Consider the following 20413-nt stretch of genomic DNA (forward strand, 5'->3'; position numbering starts at 1 on the left):
TCTCAAATTTACTTCCCTTTATAAAACTTTAGGGACAGAAATCGTCTTTTCATACTATGCCTATGAAAAGGCTGACAAAACCATGCCTCAGGCCACGGCTGATACTAGAATTTAATACTGGACAGGTAAACAATCAAAGAGGCAGCTTAGGAAAAAATGACAAAGGGCCTCAGTATTTTAGGAGCAACTTTTTCACAGAAGTGGAAAAAGAAAAGGCCTATCTTGCTTGCATCCGTCTCAAAACCCAAGGACGGCAACTGATGACACTCTGTTGATAGCTCATGTACTTACAATTGTGGCAATAATATTTCAAATTTGGAGTTGAAATTTCTTCCTCATTCATATGGTGCTAGTAGTTATAATCACACCTAGATTATCACTTTTTCACCCCAAATAAAGGCCATATCAGTTAGGAGACATAAAGAACTGGTTTGCATTTAGTTTTCAGGAGTCTGTAAGCACTGTCTACGTTCATCAGTGGCTGGGGTCACGGCCATCCACCCCCTAAATCAAAACGGCATCAATCTATTTACAAGTCTCTACACAAAACATTTGAGGGTTGCAGGGTTACAGGTGTGCCAACGCATCCTTCAAACAGATCCTACTGTGCCTTTCTGGACTGGACTCTTTATGAACGCAACACATACTACTGAAGTCATAACTGCCAGGAGACTGACCTTACCCTTCCACCCATTCTGCAACTGTGGCCTGTATGTTTGAGACCTCTAGGCTAAACAAACATCGCTAACAGTTTCCACTTACAACTGCTCTTACAGGTTCCCACCAACTTTGTCTTGAGCGTAATACAACAGCCTAAAGTTAAGCACACCACAGGCTAGCACAGGTCTGTGCGATGAAACAGCAGAAGACATGCACTGCTTCAGATGCAACAGGAGCCTCAGCACACGTCTGCCTTTTATAGGTAGCTCTTCCCTCCCTGTCAAACTCATTCCTGTAGATCTAGACAGAATGACTTCAAAATTATCGATATCCGAAGTCCCCCTTCACACAGGCTCTCAACACTGCAGATGCTGCTTCAGCTGGCCTACTATTAACAACTGGAGCAAGTTCTAGAAAGTTTCATCATTAACCAATTGACCAATTTTGTAATTGGCCTACACCTTGTAAAAAGTATGGCTTAAAAGACAATTTTCCCCAAGTCTTTTGGGACACCGCTACTCGATTATCCCTTTGCTTTCAGTGTAGTTATACCGAAGCGACCTATTTCTACTGTCAGTTCCCCATTTGGTCCGGAAAACCGTTCTGAACAGACTGACGGCTGCTCCTACGGTCCTCTTCGGAGAGCCGCATGATACAATTTTCACATAGCCAGACCTGACATAACATTCACATTTGTCGGATGGATGCTTGCAGTGACCTGCTTTCAGCGCTTGTCAGCTTGGGACTCAACTGGTTCAATACTTAGTCTGCTCTGGTTTGCTAATGGTGGTAATGGCAGTAACAACGTCAGTACTAATTTTCCATGCCTTACCTCTGCAGGGGGAGAAAGACCGCAAATCAGGTTTTACTCACCGAAGTGAGAAACATGATTGCTCTTACTAAGTCGTATTTCTTCTGGTACCTCGCTTTCTATGCCAGACACTGTAGTTCAAGTGTATTTACATCACACTGCTATTTTTTCCCCTTGAATCTCTACTTGTAGGCTAATAAAAAACTCTGATTATATGTTTTAGCAGTTCAGCATTATATGCTTTGCAGTTTAGCCTGGTTAAAGAGTTTATTCTTCTTGTTTGATATCTTCTCCACCCACACCCCCTAATTAGTTAAATAAGAATCTCCAAACTGAAAGCCTAAAGCAAGCTCTTTGAGAGAGTTATCACATCCGGGTTTAAAGTGTATTAAGCTCCCAATCCTCAGAACAATGCAGTGAGAGAAGAGTGTGAAAAGAACGAGATGCTCTCCAGTGCAGTAGGCAATACAATCTGAAAACAATCCTTGCCTCAGAATACAACAATACAGCAGAATCTACACTAATCAGAAAAGGCTATTCGTAGGGCAATACCATCCAAGCAGATGTACACGTGCCAGGCTGTTCCAAAATAAGACCATGAAACACGAATATTTCAACTGAATGGCATGAACCCTAACTGTGCAAGCTTAAGCATCAACAGTAGTATATTCACTGCTGACCATTTCGAGTAGAAATATCAACCTAAACAACATATACCTTGCTACTAGATGAAGCTGCACAGCTTGGGCATTAAAACGTTCAACTATTACTGCAGGAAGTAAACCAGAGCTTAAACCCATGGTATTTGCAAACTATTAGTACCTGTGAATTTTAAAATGTAAGGTTTAAACGTTAAAGTATTACGATACGTATCTGTATCGGAGAAAAAACCGAAAAGCAAGAAAAGAGCTCTCCCCGATTTTACTGTAAAATAGCATACTTACTCAGTCTTGTTAACAACCTCGCTTATGCAGAACTGCTGCAAAGTAAATGCTTCTCCCCGCAATGCAGAGCCAGCTAGTTACAGCCTACACTAGCCTTTCTAGAAGGCCACAATAGCTTTTCATGGTCTAGAACAGACCATTTGGTGCTACAAAAATTAATTCTTCTTAATCCTCTACTTCTTACACAACCTCTAGTGACTCCAGGCCTTTAAAAAAAATGAAAAAATAAAAAAAAAATCTCTTTCCATTGCTGTTTTAAAAGCTTTAGAAAGTTTATTGACTCTGCTCTATACCACTGAAGACTATCAGAACACTGATGTTACTTTCCGGACTTTCTTTCCTGTCACAGGAAGTTATGTTTTTGCTCAAAGAATTACCTTCCTGTCAAGCCATATCTGGTATTCTTTCTTCTTCTAGATACTCAGTAACACTTATGTACCAACGCTTTATCACAGCGTTTTAATTGATAATGCAGTACAGCTCCCAAGGATGGATTATTTTTTCAATAAAGAGGAGGCTTTTAAAGTTTTGCATTATTTTAACTAAGTTTCCTACAGGCAAGAGGCTGTAGTAGATCTGAGGTATACCAATATACAGCCCACAGTATACAAGGTACACAAACAATTTCAAAGATACTTCCAAAAATCATTTTATACAAATTTCATAACATGCACTGGCAACAGACCTGAGAACTGTACATCCCAGAAATTTTAATAAGTTCCTTTCACCTTTAACAAGCAATTTATCCCGAACAGACACCCTCCGAGTTGAATCGGAAGCTGGATTGGATGTACGGGGTCCTCTGACGCCATCATCCCGCTTCAGCTTGCTTGCCAGAGTTAGCATTACTGCTTTCCTCAACCTAGAACACAGATATTAAAAGAAAGTCAGTCACTAAAGCTCAAAGCACTAGAGGGGGGGGGGGGGGGGGAGGGGGAAAAAAGCTACAGTTAGGCCTACATTCAAAAACTATCATTATATTCTTAGCAACCAAATAAAGAATATACATCTGCAATAACACAACTGCAATTAAAGATGAAGATTGATTAGAACAAAAGAACGAGAGTTTGTTTGGTATGTGAATGCCGAGTGCTGGGCCAAGAGGAAATTCAGCTGTATTGGAGAAAGTTCAGACTTCCATTAAACAAAGTTTAACCATCTAATTTCACTGCACCATCTCCCAGAGCATAACCACTGCTCGACATCACTCCCTCTAGAGAATTACTATCAAAACACCCTACCAGACTGCTGGCCTGGCAACCTGTTAGGACCATTCTCAGTCATGCTCCATGCGACAAGCCATTCGGAGCTACTTTTTGGCTGACCAAAGAAGAGAGAAAAGGGAGGGACTACAGGAACAACTCTGTAACTCGAGGAAGCGAGCTTTGAGTTAGCTACCAGGACACAAGAAAGGAAAGAAATTTAAACTTCAGAGCAGTGCAATTAACTATGCTCCTCTACAACAAGAGTAACACACAGTGCTCTAATAGCGCAGAGCGATGAGGGACAAAGTCACTCACACGCAGAGATTTAGTAACAGAGATGGAGCGATCATTTTTGCTATATCAGTCCTCTACTTTGGAAGATAACTGTGATGCTGAATAAATTGCAACGGAAGGTGGACAAGATGCCAAAGTTATAAAAGCAAAACCTCCAGAGGTTCTGGGTTCTTAAAACATTTTGACACTACTCCTAGTTGAAGGCAACTCGCTCTTTTCAGTAGTTTGGCCAAAACGAAAAAAAAAAAAAAATGCTGACAAGATCCATACCCTTAAGGCACCACTACCACACTAAGAGAAAGATTTATTCTGTCACACTGATTCATTAACTTAAGCCAAAAAACTTTGTGTAAAAAACAACAAAAAAAACCTATTCAATATAGAGTCTTTACATGAATTAGTCTGAAGAGGAGACCAAACAGGTATGACATAAGCAATGTTACTCAAGATGTGAAAGGGAAGCTCAAGTAACGTCAGCTTTCACAGCATGACGAGGAGAATCCGCCGCGCTATTCACAAGGCAGACGACAAAGTCAAGGAAACCACCCAGAGGGAGGTGATCACAGCACAAAACAACAGCTCCAATGAGAGATGTATCTGTGCCAGCTTCAGGTCCGTGTCTGGATGCTTCATTCTTGCAAGCCCTGAAGTGCAGTTTACCAGGCCCCCTGCATCAGGAGTTACTTTGCTTTGCCCATTTCATCCATTCCCGCTCCAGGAGAAAAAAAAAAAAAAAAAAAAAAAAACAGTTAGGGGGAAAAGCCTCTGGCCTGCTGTAAAAACAGCCCCTACCAGTTTTCCAAGTTTGGAGACAAACCCGACAGAGTTCCACCCACCACAAACTAGCACCAAAACACTGGTGAAGGGGCAAGAAGGAGAAGTGAGACAAGCGACATGACGCTCAACTGTTAACAAAACCAGGACGGAGAACCGCGTACAAGGACTTAGAAGGAAAGGAAACATGTTTCACAACAGCACTTTGCGCCACGATACTCTGATAAGATATACGCAAGAAGGTCAGGCTCACTGAACCCGACAAACGTTATGTGTGAGGCACAAGATCCAGATTGGGGGGAGGGCGGTGGGAAGAAAACTGGGGCAAGCATAAATCCTGCTTGCCCAAGGGAGCTCTCTTCTCCCACCGCCCCCCTCCTTTTTTTTTTTTTCCCTGAGGAGATGCGAGAGACAAGAGCTGTTTTGGCAAAAGGAGAGAGAAGAGGGGGCAGGGAGGAGGGCAAAGAAACAAGAAGGCGACACAGGTTCTTAAAAGGAAATAAAAATTAGACGCAGAAAGCTGGAAGCGGCGAACAAACTCCACAGGGCAGGAGAGGTCCCTCAGCGCCGAGGGCGGGGGGAGGCGGCCGTTACCCGCCGCGGGGCAGGGCGGGAAGAGCGGCGGAGCCCGGAGGGCCGCGGGGGCGGCCCGCACTCACCTGAGCGCGGAGTCAGGGCCCGGCTCCCGCTCCAGCGGCCAAACACCATCGCCGGGGCTGGCCCGGAGCAGGGGGTGAGGGGCGGCGGCAGCGACGGCGGCGGCAGCGACCCGACTCCTCCCTCCCCGCCCGCCTCCCGCTCGGCGGCGGCGGCGGCGGCGGAAGCGGGCAGCGCGGGGCCGCGGCGCTCTCGCGAGACCGGGGGGGGGAAGGGGAGGGGAAGGGGGCGGCCGCCGCCATTTTGGGGCGGGGAGAACGGCCGCCGCCGCCATTTTGGGGTTGAGGTGCGGCGGGGGGAGGCTGCGCCGCCGCTGCCGGGGAGCGGGGCTTCCCCTGGGGAGAGGGGAGGAAGAGCCTGGTTGCACCTGGTGCGATTTCGGGGAGGGGAACTGAGACAGCGGCCTCGCTGAAGCCTTTATGAGAGCCCTCACTGAACGCGAAGTTTCAAGCCGGCCTGTAGCTCCCAGCCCCAGCTTAGCGGGAGCAGCAGCCTGTCAGATAACACGAGCGTGAGAAACCGGTCACAAGGGTGTATTTAATAACGGAGAGTAAGTGACTGGGCTATCGGTGGCGTTAGACTGTCTGGACGGCTTGATTTTTTTAGGAACACTTCCAGAATCGGGTTGGATCAGACCTGTACAACTCAAAATACATGCGTCGCCTTAAAGACCTCTTCCAACGCTTCGCTCCCCTCCCCCCCCCTCAAAACCCCTAAATTAAACAGTTAGAGGCTTCCAGGTCGGAAGAGACTGATGAGCAAAGGTGGAGCTAGATGCGCGGAAAGTTTGGCCGACACCTGTTAAGCTGCTCAGTATTTCCTGAGCAGTGACTGCAACGACATTGACTCCCTTTAACTCTTGTAGAGAAAAAAAAAAGGAATTTAGCTTAGTCAAATTTAGTTAAACCAGCCCAGAGCCGCAACGTGAAGGCCTTAAAATTGTATTAAGCCTTCCGGCAGGCTTAATGCAAAAGATGCTGGCCGAGAAGCATCTGCTTTTTCCACAGCTCTTGGTAGGTTGCTGGGCGTGAATTACGAGAAGGTGCCCTGAAGCTGGTTATAGGCTGAGTAGCCCTGAACTGAAGCTGTTTCACACTCCTGACGGGACTATGGGGACCTATGACACAGTCCTGTGGTCCTGTCGCAAAGCCTTGCTGGGGGCAAAAAAGGTTGCAAGCCTCAGCCTCAGCTGTGGCATCTCCAGGCGTTTAAATGCTCACTGTTCAGCATCAGCATCCCTGAAGGACAAGTCTCTGTGTTCAAGATACTGATGTATCTTCTGTTTTTGCCAGTGTATTTCTCTCCAGAAAGGCACTGCCTGCTACCAAGGTCCAAAATTCAATGAGCAGGCTGAAGCTGCAACAGCAAAATTATTCATTAGGCTTAAAATGCCCTGCTTTAGTGGCGGGTAGGCAGCTTTGGGCAAGCCAAAATGATTAAAATGGGTTTTATTCAGAAAAGTCATGAAGCGTGCCTGCTTATTACCTTGAGGTACCATCAGCAGCCTTGCTTCCTTTTACTATGGTACAGCAGTTCTGTTAATACCTAATAGCAGTGACCTGCACTGGGATTAATAAAATATTTTTATGAGTCAGTTCATTAAGGGCCTGTCAACAAACTGCTTCCTCCTCTAAAGACTAATTAAAGCCAAGGCAATACCGACCAGCACAGGCTGTAATGGTGACAGGTCTCCTTGCACCCTCTGCCAGTTCCTCTTATTAGCGATAAGTGAAATTCAGAGCCTGATGTTCAGTGACCTTCTGGAACTGCTTAACGATTTCAGGTTATTACAGCGTGAAGAAAAATCTGAAGATCAGATTAATCCAAACCCCTGGCTCGCTTATTATTTTTCTTCAGGCAGTATTATAAGTCTAAACAGAGAGATGGCAGTGCTCTTTACTGGAAGTGGGCAAGAGTTGCCTGCTTTTGCTGTGTCCCACCTCTATGCGCATAGAATACAGTCTGGTAAAAATGAAATGAACATGTAGTGTATACACAAAATATGTATCATATGGGATGCCTGCACACACACACACACACACTTCCCACTGCCACATTTTTTTCAATTCATGGTTTTTTTTCCTTCTTTTGTTTGGTGCTCGAGAGGATTTTTCTCATTGTTCACTCATCTTTTATCACTGAGACGTGAGGAGCGTGGTGTAAGGTACTCCTGAAGCTGCTCTCTCTATCAGCCAGAAGCGAGGAGACCAGGATCTTGACACAGACTCCGTTAACATGAAGCAGAGAACTTTGATTTTTCAAAAGTTAATTTTCAAAAGCACCAGCTGATTTGGGGGAATTCAGGCCTGCTCCAGAAACCCAAAGGCCTTCCCAGTGGATGCCTAAAATCGGGTTCTGCACTGCATGTTTGAGACATCAAAACATGAGATTTTTCAGCGGTGCTGAAGAGGTGGGAGTCCCAAAGACTCAGGATCTAGGGAAATAATCACTGGCGAGGGTAGTTTGTAAAGCAATTTTGTATAATTTTATTTACCTCTATATGTATATCTCCATACTAGTTATTATTTAAAAGTGCTAATGACTATTTCACAACGGTTACTAGAACCCGTTTTCAGTTGCTGTGCACATTATGGGATACTTTCCCATCATTTGACCTGGGAAGTATTTCACATTTCGCATGGCAAGAACTTGCACAACACCAGACATCACCTGCTGTGTCAAATAAAACCAAGATTTCGACTCTGCTGGATTTCAGAGAATTACCCAACCATTTTCATCTGGGTCTGCAGTCACTGTTCTCAAAGCTAGAGAGAAGATGAAACGTAAATGTGTTGAATTTGAACTATGCCACCATTTAAAGAGCATTTATGGCTTGGTGTGTCCTTTTTGGTGGTGTTCTCATGCTTTCATTTAACATGCTTCACTTGGTTGGAGATGAAGCAGAGGAAGTCCATTTTTTGTGAAAATACCAGTTCCTGCCTTAATGAGCAATAGCATCATCATCATAAGTCAGGAACAAAGAGAATGTTATCATGATACTCCATGTGGCTTTTCTAAACAGAAATGTGTCAGACAAAAGGTGAAAAGGAAAAGAAAAATGCAGTATCTTGCTGGTTTAACGTTGTTTCTTAGGACGCACACCTAGCAGTGCTGGTGTTTCTGGTATTCCTAGCTGACACAAAAGTTAAGTCAACGATTGCGCTCAATAGTCAGATTCTGCCGTAAAGAGCAACACAGCCCCTGTGGATCCTTAGGATCCTTGTGCACACAATCACAACACAGCAATATCTTTTGTTCAGTTCAAAGTCCAGAGGCAGGTGAAAAAAACTGCAGCATTAAAAAAAAGGGGCACGAGAAGACATCTATTATAACCTCTTGCTGCAGTGACTTCTGTAATGCGGAAGTCAGAGGTGTTCAGATAGGAATTGTATAATGATTCTTCAGGAATAAATACTATCTACTGTGGGAGCCTCCCCTCCTCAGAAGGCTTCTGACTCTTGAGGCATGTGAAGCATGAGCAGGCACAGAAAGAGCCTGGCGTGCAGATGCTGCGATGCTCGGGCTCCTGCTGTTGCTGTGCTCTGGGGGAACCGTTATGAAACAGTTTCTTGATGCAGACAGGAAAAAGTTATACATCTTGCTAGACTCTCTGAGCACCTTTTCGACCTCATGTGACAGACAGAAAAGCCTCAAAAAAACCTGCCCGATGTTGCGACGTGAAGCATACGCTAGCCTCCGAGAGGCAAATCCAAAATTCAGAAGCCTGTATTTGAGAAGTTCCTCAAAAGCTAGAAGGAAAGAAGTGACGTAACAGGAAGACAAGAAGGAAGCAAAGAACTTCACTAGCTGGCAATTGCTTGGTGAAGTGTAAAACTTACTTTCCTAAAAGGAATGCTTTTAAAGTAAAACTAGAGCAACCCCAGCGCTCCTTCCGATGCCTCGGGGAGTTTGCTCACGGTCAGAAGGGAGGATGTAACTGGCAGCTCTCTACGCTAGCATGCAACATTTTATAGGGGTGTGGGTAGGCGGAGTTTAGTGTGCTTATAAGGTGTGTACGAAAAGAATCTGGCATTTTATTCCTTGTTGCCCTTAGCATTTATAAAGGGAGGGCAGGAGAGAGGGCATGTTACTCACATGGCACTGGAGGTACCTATGTCTTCTCCTACTTCTGCCAGACCCCACTTCCAAACCTTTTCCTCTCCTATGAAGTTTACACCATCTCTCCTTTTCAGGTCCATCCACACAGACTAGTCCTTGATGCCATCTGCCTCATTAGCTAGGGCAAATTCATTAGCCTTTCCCATCACTCCTCTAAAGCAAATCCCAGGGCAATAAAACTCAGCCTCCCATCTGCCTGCTGGACACATCTTCAGGCAGAGCGTTCCTATGTACCTGCAGCAGCGAGTGGCCATGCTAGTTGTCTCACATGGGCCTCGTGGGCTAGTCCCGCATGTGCTTCTGCTGCTCCCGGTCCAAGGAGAAGAGGTCCCACAAGGTAAGAACGATTACCTTTGTGCTGTTCCTCAGTGGTGTGGTACTGTTAGTAATAAAGTAGCATCAGGTACGTCTACAAATACCTCAGAGGAAGTATGCCAGCTGCTGTCCCTTCTAAACCTGACATGAAAGTTAGAAGACCCAACCGTGAAGATAATGGCACACTCCAATTAAAAGAGTCTTTCTCAGACGTGCAAAACAAGGGTCCATTTTGCACAACCAGTGAATTTTCCGGGATCAAGGCCAGAGCTTTGATTCGGAGTGTCTCCACCTCCATCCATTGAACCTCTTCTGAGAAAGGGGGTATGAGAACAGAAGATGGGCGGTTTGAAAGGAAGTTGGCATGGGGTACGAATAGCACCTTCATTTCTTTTCCATTGCTCTGTTACAAAACAAAGGTAAACCCATTCTACTTGCATTTCCAGAGCGCTCCAGGCAGAGTGCAAATCTTTTCTGCGCTCAAATTTTCCCTTCTATATTCATCCAGAGTTTGATTTAAAAGATAAAATCTCCAGAAGAACCTTCCCCTATTCAGTGCCTCATGTTTTGGCCCTAGAGTTTCTGATCTCAGGAGAGAGGCTAGGTAGGTGTTTGTGCTCAGGAGCGCTCAGCAAACCAGAAAAGCTAGATCACGTGTTTTAGCCGCAGAAGGGCAAGAAAGTAAACGCTAAAAAAGAAGGCCACACATACATTTAGGCCTTTATACAGAGGGAAGATAAGGATGTATCTTGTCTGTAAGACTCTTTTTAGAAAGGGCATCTGATTTTAGAGTGTGAAAAGCAAGGTGGTGTCACACAATTTGCAAATTTTAAACATAAGCAAGGCCAGTGAGCATGCAAGACTGAAATGCCTGGTATGGCTGGACATGTCCTCACTAACGCCCTTTGCTTTTTCCCAGCTTGTTTCTGTCTTAGGATTTAACCTATGTTGTTTTTTCCCCCCCTCCCTCTCATAAACGAGAGGATTCCAGTTTTAGACTGAAATCATTAGAGACTAACCTGTCACACCAGACCTGAAACTGGCTTTGGAGTTTGAGAGCCGAGACGATGTTCTGCGACAGTAACTATGGCAATCGGCGCGCACAGGATTACAGCTGTCAGCTCAGAGCCCCAAGGCCAAGAAAAAGTAAATGTCACCGATGCGAGGCACGAGGGGTCTGCTGCGTGTAACGCTTTGCCTCCCTCATGCTTCAGCTTGCGTCTGCTGCAAGCCATTTGGAAAGAGAGCAGAGCTCTATAATTGTATTGTGGTCATCAAGGCAATGTCAGAGCATTTTTCCACAAATAGGTTTATTAAAGTCATTAATTGCCAGCCTTGCAATAATGACTAGCTTCCCATTAGTCAATAAGAGCGCATGTTGTGGAAAGCTTGCATGCAGAGCACCTTAGGAGAAACATGCAGAAAGAAGAGCGAGACAGCCCCGTGGGCTGCATCTCACGGTGATTACCAAGCAGCTGAGATTCGATGTATATTTTAGAGCAAACAACCCACCATACAACTCTGATAAACATCAATAGACATATTTAACTGCTGATACCGATCAGAGACTGCATTGACCTGGAATTTAGCTGTTGCTTCCCCTGGGCACTGCTAAAACAATGTTCAGAATCAGCTTACAAAGCCAGGTTTTGCCTGCAGGTCTAGGGAGAAAAAAAGCTAAAAAAACCCATGCTGTTTTTTGTTTGTTTAGTTATTTGTTTGTTCTTTGAAGGTTTGGGTTTCTGCCTGGACCGGTCCTAATCTTGACTTTTTTTTGTCAGAATATTCTTCTCTTTCCATCTCCCGCAACACAGGCTGCCTGCCAAACGCTTGCGTCCATGGGCCAGTGATGGTCGTGGCCCCCAGTGGCAGCCTGGACCTTTGGAGCTGGAGGTAAACTGCGAGGGAGCCAGCACAGGACCGTGACGGGGCGCGGTTACTGCTTCAGCTTTTTGAATTGCATAATGTTTAACCCAAGATGGAGACAGAGGGAGCAGCTCAATCCTGGCTCCGGGGGTAACAATCAAAAACAAGATTTCTGGAACGCAAAGGGGAAAAGGAAGTAAATCATTACAAATTCAGCCAGCAGTTCAGAGTCCCAGGCATCTTCAGCAGCTATCTTTCTGTCTGGTGCCCTAGTCCAACCTGCCGGTTTTGCATGAAAACGAGGGGCCCCATCAGCCAACTCCTGCATGTGCCACTGAAGTTGTCTGCAGATAAAAGTGAAGGTTATTTTTCAAAGCAAATGAAAGGCAATTGGAGCCTACTGAACACCGTCTCCCCTGACAGCAGTGTAGGAGCATGATAAAATGATTCCTGATGATTTCCCATATGATTTCTGATGGGCAGAATTATGATCAGCACCAAATGGGAGGAGAAATGACATCAAGAGCACCATCCTATTTCTAACTTATTATAGAATAGGGAGTTTACTAGTGATGACTTAAAAAAAAAAAAGGCATTTGAGATAAAGGACAACAGAAGGAGTTCTCTATCAGTTTCGGGAACAATTAAAATTGAAATAAAAGTCATGTCCGAATAGAGCAGAAAGAGGCAGAACCAGATGCAGCAGTTGACAGCTGACTTTAAAGAGATTCAGACCAGGGGAAGGGAAAAACGTCCATGCCGTAAGCCGGTAAGGGCAGCTGGAGCATCTTTCTTAGGAGTACGGCAGGGGGGTGATTCTCCACCAGTTCAAGACGTTTTCTGATAGGCACTTTATAGCTCAAAGACAGGTTTTCTGGGCTTGCTGCAGAAAAACAAAAGTTTCCGTGGCAAAGGCTCTTCAAATTAGAGAAGTGAGATTTTTTTTTTCCCGTACCAGGTCTCTCCCCCTCCCCTCTATCCTTGACTCCCAGTCTTTACTGCAACATGATGTCTTTCAAGCGCAAGGAGGCAACGGCAGCGTAGAGTAGCTGTTCCACTAAAGGCTGAATAGTTTTTTTTTTTTCCCCCCCCCATTTGCAAGAGGAGTAAGATAATGCTGAACAAATCTCGATAGGAAGGCCTTGCTGCTGCCCCTACCTGTTTTTTTTTTCCCCCGGGTGGGAGCGTTGCAAGGCTCAGAGGCCAGCGAACACCCCATCACCTGGCAGCGGGCGATTGATGAGTTATTCTCTGCCTGTGAACTGAAAAGCTTGAGCCAGAGCCAAACTGTGGACTGCCAGTTCCCAAGGGAGGAGGCACCCCCCTTCCCCGGTGCCGACTGCTCGTGTGCTGTCTGGCCCAAAGCAACCTCCAGCACAAAATTAATGTATTTAAAAACTAATAAAAGTGATGTACTGAGTGACTTGCTATTGAGATTGATGAGGAAACACTAGTACGAGTCCCCAGTAGGTTTCTTACTGTCTGGGCTTTGTATATTCCTGGTGCATAGGGAAGAATGGTAAGAGGAAATTGCTAAATCAGTATGTTCTTGCAGCAGCAACTTATTTTCATATTCCTCGCGGTGTCAGGCATGCTCCAAGAGTATTCCCCTTACAAGGTGAGAGCGCATTTATTCTTTACGTGGTGTTAACTTGGATTCTGATCAGAGGGTTTGGAGCAGAAGTTTATGATGTGGAAATGGATAACATGATCCGTCAATGAAATTCGGCTGTCAGCTTTGTTGATTTGCCAACGGTAATGTTACCTGGCACGTGTTAGGCGTGTCCCCTGGGAAGCTGCAGAGTTGTAACCACTGGAGGCTGGTGCAGAGAAAAACTTGAGTTTTCTCAGGCTCAGAGACAAACTCCCGTGAGAAGTAAAGGCCATCACAAATTTATTTGCCTTTTCTTTAATTTGGTAAACCTTTACCCTGCTCGCTCAATAGAAGCAAAGCTACATGCATGCATGAAAAAAAAAAATCTCTACCAAAACCAAAACTGCATTGCATACACAGTTCTTGAAGAGACAAACAGCAGATCTCAGCACTACATCTTAGCTGGACCAGGATATTTAGGTGATGCTGGAAGTGGCACAAAAATATTGATGGAAAAGAATGGCAGTCAGTTAATTTTACTGCCTTGTCTTATCTCAGTTACTGCTGTTTCTGATAGGCGTTGGGACAGGATTTCAGGGAGCGTGACCAGACACTTGCCAAGTCCCACAGAGCTTTATCCAATTCATGTCCTGTGGGATTCGAGGACTTTAAATCCTGCAGGATTTTCGTGGGGAGGAAAAAACAGAGTAAAAGAGAAAGAGAGAAATCTCTCCCTCTTCAAAAATCAAGTTCTGTCAGTATAAATCTGCATTTGTGTTGGCGACTGCTAAAGAGACCCCCCCACACACACACCCCCTTAGGAAGCGCAGGACTGCTGCTGCCCTAAGCCAGGGCTGGCTGAAGGCTCTGCCGTCCGCTCCAGGGCAGAGGCAGCCAGAGTGGCTCGAGAGGCAGCCTTCAGCCCAAACTCCCACCACCACAACTTTTCCCTCCTTGCAAAGCCTGAGCCCTCAATGCCCTGATGTGAGAAGCCCTCTGAGCCTGATATGGGAGGACTGAGGCCCAATGCAAACTAAATTTTGGCACCATCTGCCCACAAGTCACAGAAAGGGAGCCAAGATCACCCCTGAAACGAGATGTTGCGCCCCCTTCAGTGGAGAGGACACATCCTCCCGCCAAGAGCTGGCTTCTCCCCTAGCATTGCCATCACATTTCCCGGAGCGGTAGTTCAGCCTCCTCCCCAGCATTGCTGTTTTCTCTGTGGTGCCACAAATCCCAAACTCCATTTTAGCCAGCATGTGGCTTGGTAAGACCTTCCTGTGAGTTACACCTGTAAGACCTTCCTTTTCCAACTGCTTCTTCTACCTTGCTGCTTTCCTGACTCATCAATGTCACTTCCCAGCCCATGAAGCCCCCCCCCCCCCCCCCGCTGTCAAATGGACGTACAGCTGTCTACCCACCATTTTAGGTTTCTTTTGCACCGGGGGCCAGAGATCAAGGTGAGTACGGGAACTATGGACCAGCAGCGTGGCCAGTGCTTGGTTCAGCGGACATCTCCCAGGCCCTGGGGCTGTGAGGAGAGATAGGCTTAGACAAGCCGGCGTGCAGAGGATGGGCAATGAATATCCACCGAGTGTCTCTCAAGGGAAAGACCCGTGGCCTACTTCATTTTGCCACTCTTCCTCACCCTAACCACATTTTGCCTTTTGCTCCTGGTCCAGGACAACAGCCTGCCCCATCCTCTGGGAGGATGCCCAAAACTCACAAGAAGGTTCATGCAGGCACATCCATCCCTTCCCACCGGTCCCTGCTTTGGGATGAGCCACAGCAGTGCTGGCACGAGATGCCTGCAATTTCCCAGTCGGGCCAAGCCTCGACTGGACTGGAGTAGATACCGAGCTTGATTTTCAATTTCCCCCCACCCTGCTCTGGGAAATCACTCTAATTCAACCAGCAAAAACAGGGCAGGCTGCCTTTATTTCTTTATCTTAACTAAAGCTAATGCAGAAGAGTGCACCTCTCTCCTTGTCCGCAGCAAACGCTCTCCATCACAGCAGTGACCTCAAGGCAATGCGCCGAGCCAGGGCAGATGGCTTGGCACAGCAGCCGACTAGCCCTGCTCAAATCTGCTTTTCCCCAGCCCCGAGTTTCATTACTGCAATAGTTTTTCTGACGCCAGGGAGCCAACGCAAACCGGTAAGGGAAGTACCTGGTTCCTTAAAGCTGGTCCGCTTGGAGCCACAAAGCAGCTTTCAACCCTTTGGGGCTTTGGCAGGATTTCCTCGCCGAAGGGCACACCAAGCTCTTAGCCCCGTGCCTGCCTCCCAGACGCTCACAGCTGCCTCCCAGACCATTTTGTGGCACCTGTGGGTTCATAAAGGCTCAGTAGCGACCTCAATTAGGGCAGGATTTAATAAATACTGCTATTTTTGGTGGTGCAAAAACCCACTGTGCCCTCCTCAGATGGTACTCTCCCAAGCTGTATCTCATTTGGACGTTACAGTGTAGCACTTCTGCCAGAAATCTTTTGAAAAACAGCCTTCCTCCCCCATCAACATTGGCTACGCGTAGGCCATGAAGAGAAGCATTTCTCACAGCTATGCTCTTCACCCCAGCCTTCGTGGCTCCCAGCCTTTTAGGCTTCAAAACTGGCAGGTGTGTTTTTAATTGCCTTTGGGGTAGTTTGTAACATCAGGTGGCAGCAGCTCCGCCAGCAGCTGGGACAAGGCTGGTCCATAAAAGTCATTGCATTTACTTCCCAAGGAGCCTGACTTCCCAGCCTCTAGTTTCTGCCTGCCAAAGAGAAGCCACTCCGCATCACGTGTGGATGCCTCTTCCCCAATGTTTCGGGCTTCAGGGTAGCACGTGCTCAGAGAGGTCTCCGTGGAGAAACGCCCCCGTGCACAAAAAGACCTTCTCGTTCTCCCTGAGCCTGCAGCCAGGCAACGGCGGTGCCTCTGCTGCTGCCTCCCGTCTCCCACAGCCTGAAAACAACGGAGCAGATTTAAAGGGCGATTTCAGGAGTCGAGATGCACGGAAGTGGTTTCAGGAGGAGTCAAGTCTTCTTCTGCTCTTTCTCTTGAGCCTGGAGCTCCTGAAGGAGCTCGTTCTTAGCAGATGGGAGCCCGTGAAAAACACTCATTCAGCGGGCAAGCCAAAGTCTAGTAAATTCAAAAGAAAGCCAGCAGTAGAGGAAAGAGGCCTCCAGGACAGCCCTGCATCTCTCCCTACCTATTCAAATATTTTCAGCAGCTTCCTTTTCCCTTCAAGGTGTGCGTTCCTCCTCCCCGTGACGGATCGCCTGCTCACACAAGGGAATTGCTCCAGCTCCAAGTCTGGAAACCTGCAGGCACCTGCCCGTAAGTGAATACTTGAGGAATCCTTTTACCTTCTCCATCATCAGCGCTGAGTGGTCTGAGTTTGTCAGGCCTCAGCACCTGCTCTCCACACCTGCCGGGAAAGGTGGCCTGACCGTGACGGCTAGCAGTCTTGGCTCAGGTTTTGCTAGCGGCTGTGCTCCAGCTAGGTGTTTTTCAACTAGCACTGCCGTTATTTTATTTTATTTTATTTTTTTGCAAGAATAAACACAGGACATGAGCAAGGCTGCTGTGGGCCTTGTACCCGACAGCTCTCCAAAGGGGATGTCCCAGCCTCGAGCGCCTTCGCTACGTTCCTCTCCTTCCTGCGGCCAAAGCCTTGAGCTGTTTGGGCTCCCAGTGCCTTGCCGTGGTTTGGCGGGATGTTTGCACCGTGAATAGCCTTCGTGCACCCCTCGCCTTGCACCCTGCTCTTTCAGACCTCGTTTTTTGATGGCTGTATCGCTCACAGCTCTTCTTAAAGCTCCCGACATGGCCAAACCCAAAGGCCTTCTGGTGCAGTTTTCTCAGACCTCCTTGCAATCGTCGTTTTAGGCTGTGGCCTCCCCCAGGTTCATGCGGCTCAGGTGGCCCCGGGGCTTTGATCAGCACCTTCCCACCCTTGCTTAGAGGCATCCAGGGGTTTTGCCAGTTTTCCAGCCCCTCAAAATTCACATTGCTTTCCTCCCCTGCCTCCCCCTCCAAATTCATCTCTTCTGAAGTGACGATATCATAACGAAATGCAGTGAAAACACAATGGTACTGCGTCAGAGTGCTGTCTTTATTTTCTTTCTCATAATAAATAGCGTACAAAAGTTAATTTACCTATACGTGCAAAACCCCATGATACAGTCCACAATAAATAGCAGGTACAAAAATAGCTTTTCATGAAAAAAAAAAAAAAAGTCTGTGTTTTGAAACCCAGCAAAACAGAGACACCCAAGACGGGAGGTTGCTCATTCCTGCTGAGCAACGTCTTTCAGGAGCTGCGCGTCTTCACGCCTTCCTAAGGCATCCATAAATAGTTGATTACAAAAAAAAAAAAAATCCATAATTTAAAAAATAAAAGAAAACGCCCCGGAACACTTAAATAACGGCCGGCGGGGGCGAGGAGCACTGCTCGCGGAGGGCCGCGCACTTCAGGTCACTGAGCACTTGGAAGAGGTGGAGGATGGCGGAGGCCTCCAGGCAGCCGGCGCTCTCCTGCGGTGGCGAGAAAGGGACGGTTACGACGGGGACGGTGCCACCGCGCGAAGCGTCGTCCCCCCCCCGGCAAACGGGTGAGCCCGCTTACCTCTTTCTTGGCCGTTTCCAGCTTGTGCAGCCAGTGGCGCAGCTTCCCGGAGGGCTGATGCGCGGGAGCCTCGCCGGCCAGCTGCAAAGCGAGAGCCTCGGTGAGGCCGCGGCGGGCAGCGCCGGGTCCCAGGGAGATGGGTTTTTTGGGGAGGGTGGGAGGATACTCACGCAGCCCCGCAGGTCTTCCCGGGCTTGGGCGAGGAAAGCCAGCGGCCGCGGGTGGGTCTCGGCCAGGCCGGGCTCCTCCAGGCGCCCCAGGACGGCCGTGACGAGGTCCAGCTCGGCCTCCGCCAGCACGACGCGGTCGGGCACCTGCGGGCGGCAGCATCTCCGTCAGCCCCGGAGAACTGATTCGCTCTTCCCCAGGCTGCGCAAGCTGCCGGCGGCGGGGACCGGCGGCTGGGAGGCGCGAGCTGGAGAGGCGGTAGCCCCTTTGGATAGCCCTTTTTTTTTTTTTTTTAATATTTTTTTGTCCTCTCCTTACCGACAGCTCTGCCGTGCTCCATTTGCGGTGGAAAAGCCTGGCGTTGCATTTTCGGTCCGACAGCAGCATGGTCACCTCCTGGGAGCGCGCAAAGGGGAGAGAGAGAGGCGGCTTTAAAAAAAAAAAAAAGAAAAACCAAAACCGAACGGCGCCTCGCGAAAGGTGAGTTTGGAGGGGCCGGCGCGCCACGCGGGTCGCACTGGCGAGGCCCCCGAGCCGACCCCCCCCCCAAAAAAAATAAAACAAAAAAAAACAAAAAAAACCCCCCAACCCCAGGCGGTCGATACTCACAAACTGCTCCTTCATTTTTCGGACGGCCTTCAGCTCGGAGGGCAGGAGGAAGCGGTACTTGGAGAGGCCGCAGCCCCTCCGCGGGGCGTCCCGGGGAAAGGCGCCCGCCAGGCTGCCCGCCAGGGCCAGCAGCAGCAGCAGCAGCGCTCGGCATCCGGCGCGTCGCATTTTCGCCTAGGCAAACTGAAGTGGGGACTGCGGACATCAGCCAACAAATAATAGTAATTAAAATCAGCCAAAGAAATAATAATAATTAAAAAAAAAAAAAAAAGCAAGCACGCGGGGACGGAGGCGGCTCCGGGCTTACCTAGGCGCGTGGCAGCTGGCTCGCGGCGCTGCTCGGGTTGCCTCCGCGCTCTGCCCCATCCTACCCGCTTTTTATACGGCCCGCCGGCGAGGAGCAGAGCGAAACAGGCTGGCGCTTTCGGGTGGTGAGGAAAATCCACCGGGCGCCCTGCGTCTGGAAACGGGAAAGCGAAAGCGGCGGAGGGAATCCCGGGGCCGGCAGGCGCGGCCGGCGCGGCGCGCAGGTGTGCTGCTGCTGCTGCTGCTGCTGCTGCTGCTGCTGCTGCTGCTGCCGCTGCTGCCGCCGCCGGCTCCCGCGCGCGAGGCACCCTCAAAACATCAGTAATTAAATAAAACCCGAGGCCGCAAGGCGGGGGCCGGTTTCCTTCGCTCGGGGCTTAGTTCGAGGCAGCGGCGCACAGATTTCGGAGAAGAGTGGTTTTTTTTTTTTTTTAAACGCGGGGCAGCTCGTTCCCGTCAAGCGCGAGAAGAAAAGGCGCAAGCGGCCGCGCCGTGGGCACGCGAGCGAGACGCAGCGCCCGTAACGAACTCGGCGAAATCCTCCCCGGCTAGGGGGAAAAGAAAAAAACCCAAAAACAAAAATAAATCAATCTTTCGGCCCCTTTCAGCGAGGGCCGTGCCGGGGCGAGCTCAGCCCGAGCGGCGCGACGCCGCGCGGTCCCCCTCGACGCGGGGAGTTGGGTCCGGCCGCCGCAAGGGCTGCAAACTGCCCGGGTATCCCAGCCAGATGTTTGCACCTGGCTCTCCACCAGCCCGATCCTGACCCGCCGGTGCCGAGCTGACCCCCGGCAAAGGTTTCTCCCCGGCTGGACGTATCCTCGCCAGCCGTCGTGTCGGCACCTGGCTGGCCACCGCCTCGGAGGCCGCCGGGACCTGGCGGGCGGCGTGGCCGGAGAAGGTGCAGCCAGTGCCTTGCGCGTCGGCTCTTGTGCAGAAAGCACTTGGGGGGGGGGGGTTTGCTAAGCCTTTTCGCTGCATCAGCTGTGCCGTCCCGGTGGGCGGCATCGTACCCTCCCGCTGCACCCTGCTGAGCTCTTCTTTTCTCCAGGAGGGCGTTTTGGGACCTCAGGGTCTCCTTTTCCACCACCCCGGAGCAAGAAATGCCAAGGGTGCAGGAGATCCAGGATGCGGAAAGGAAAGTGAAAGCGGGCAGGGCTGGTGGCAGAGGCGGGGGGTTCGCTACCCAAGCCGGAGCCGAGGCAATCCCTGGTGACTCATCCGGCATCCAGCGGGCGTTCGCGGCACCACGCGAGCAGCTGGGAAACGCTGGGCTTGGGCGGACGTAAAGGCTTTGGCCGCAAGCCCAGCCGTCACGGCAAGGATGAGCCAAGATCACTTCGTCACCGCCGCTTGAGCAGGTCACCTCAAGATGCCAAAAAGAAAAAAAAAATAATGGAGAGGGAAAAAAAAGAAAGAAAAGGAAAAAAAAATGCAAAAAAAACCCCACCCTCACATCCCTCCAGAACCAAACCAGTCCCTG

At 48.9% G+C, this 20413-nt stretch overlaps 2 protein-coding genes across 25 annotated transcripts in view; both read right to left on the minus strand.

Moving 5' to 3' along the window:
* The window catches only part of UBE2F (ubiquitin conjugating enzyme E2 F (putative)), an 87817-nt gene extending 82222 nt beyond the window's left edge, over positions 1-5595 (minus strand). For 12 of the 24 annotated variants that reach the window (XR_011141784.1, XR_011141778.1, XR_011141777.1 and 9 more), the window contains exons 1-2: positions 5348-5544; positions 3144-3277 (exon numbers count right to left, since the gene is read on the minus strand). Coding sequence is in view for 15 of the 24 variants with exons in the window: in XM_068947837.1 (XP_068803938.1) it covers positions 3144-3230 (87 nt within the window). In the remaining 9 variants the exon portion in view is untranslated. Of the gene's footprint in view, positions 1-3143; positions 3278-5347 lie in introns of all 24 variants that reach the window. The other 12 variants (XR_011141780.1, XR_011141779.1, XR_011141782.1 and 9 more) reach the window with 6 other exon arrangements.
* An 11722-nt stretch (positions 5596-17317) lies between these two features.
* LOC138067703 (interferon lambda-3-like) lies at positions 17318-19066 on the minus strand. Its single transcript, XM_068949586.1, has 6 exons — positions 18935-19066; positions 18628-18822; positions 18337-18414; positions 18021-18164; positions 17851-17931; positions 17318-17759 (listed from the first exon to the last, which is right to left on the minus strand). Exons 2-6 carry the CDS (start codon positions 18793-18795, stop codon positions 17643-17645), a joined length of 588 nt encoding a protein of 195 aa, XP_068805687.1. The 5' UTR covers positions 18796-18822; positions 18935-19066; the 3' UTR covers positions 17318-17642.
* Positions 19067-20413: the final 1347 nt, after the last annotated feature.

The sequence above is a fragment of the Struthio camelus genome, chromosome 6 (genome assembly GCF_040807025.1).
Source record: "Struthio camelus isolate bStrCam1 chromosome 6, bStrCam1.hap1, whole genome shotgun sequence".
Taxonomy (NCBI): domain Eukaryota; kingdom Metazoa; phylum Chordata; class Aves; order Struthioniformes; family Struthionidae; genus Struthio; species Struthio camelus.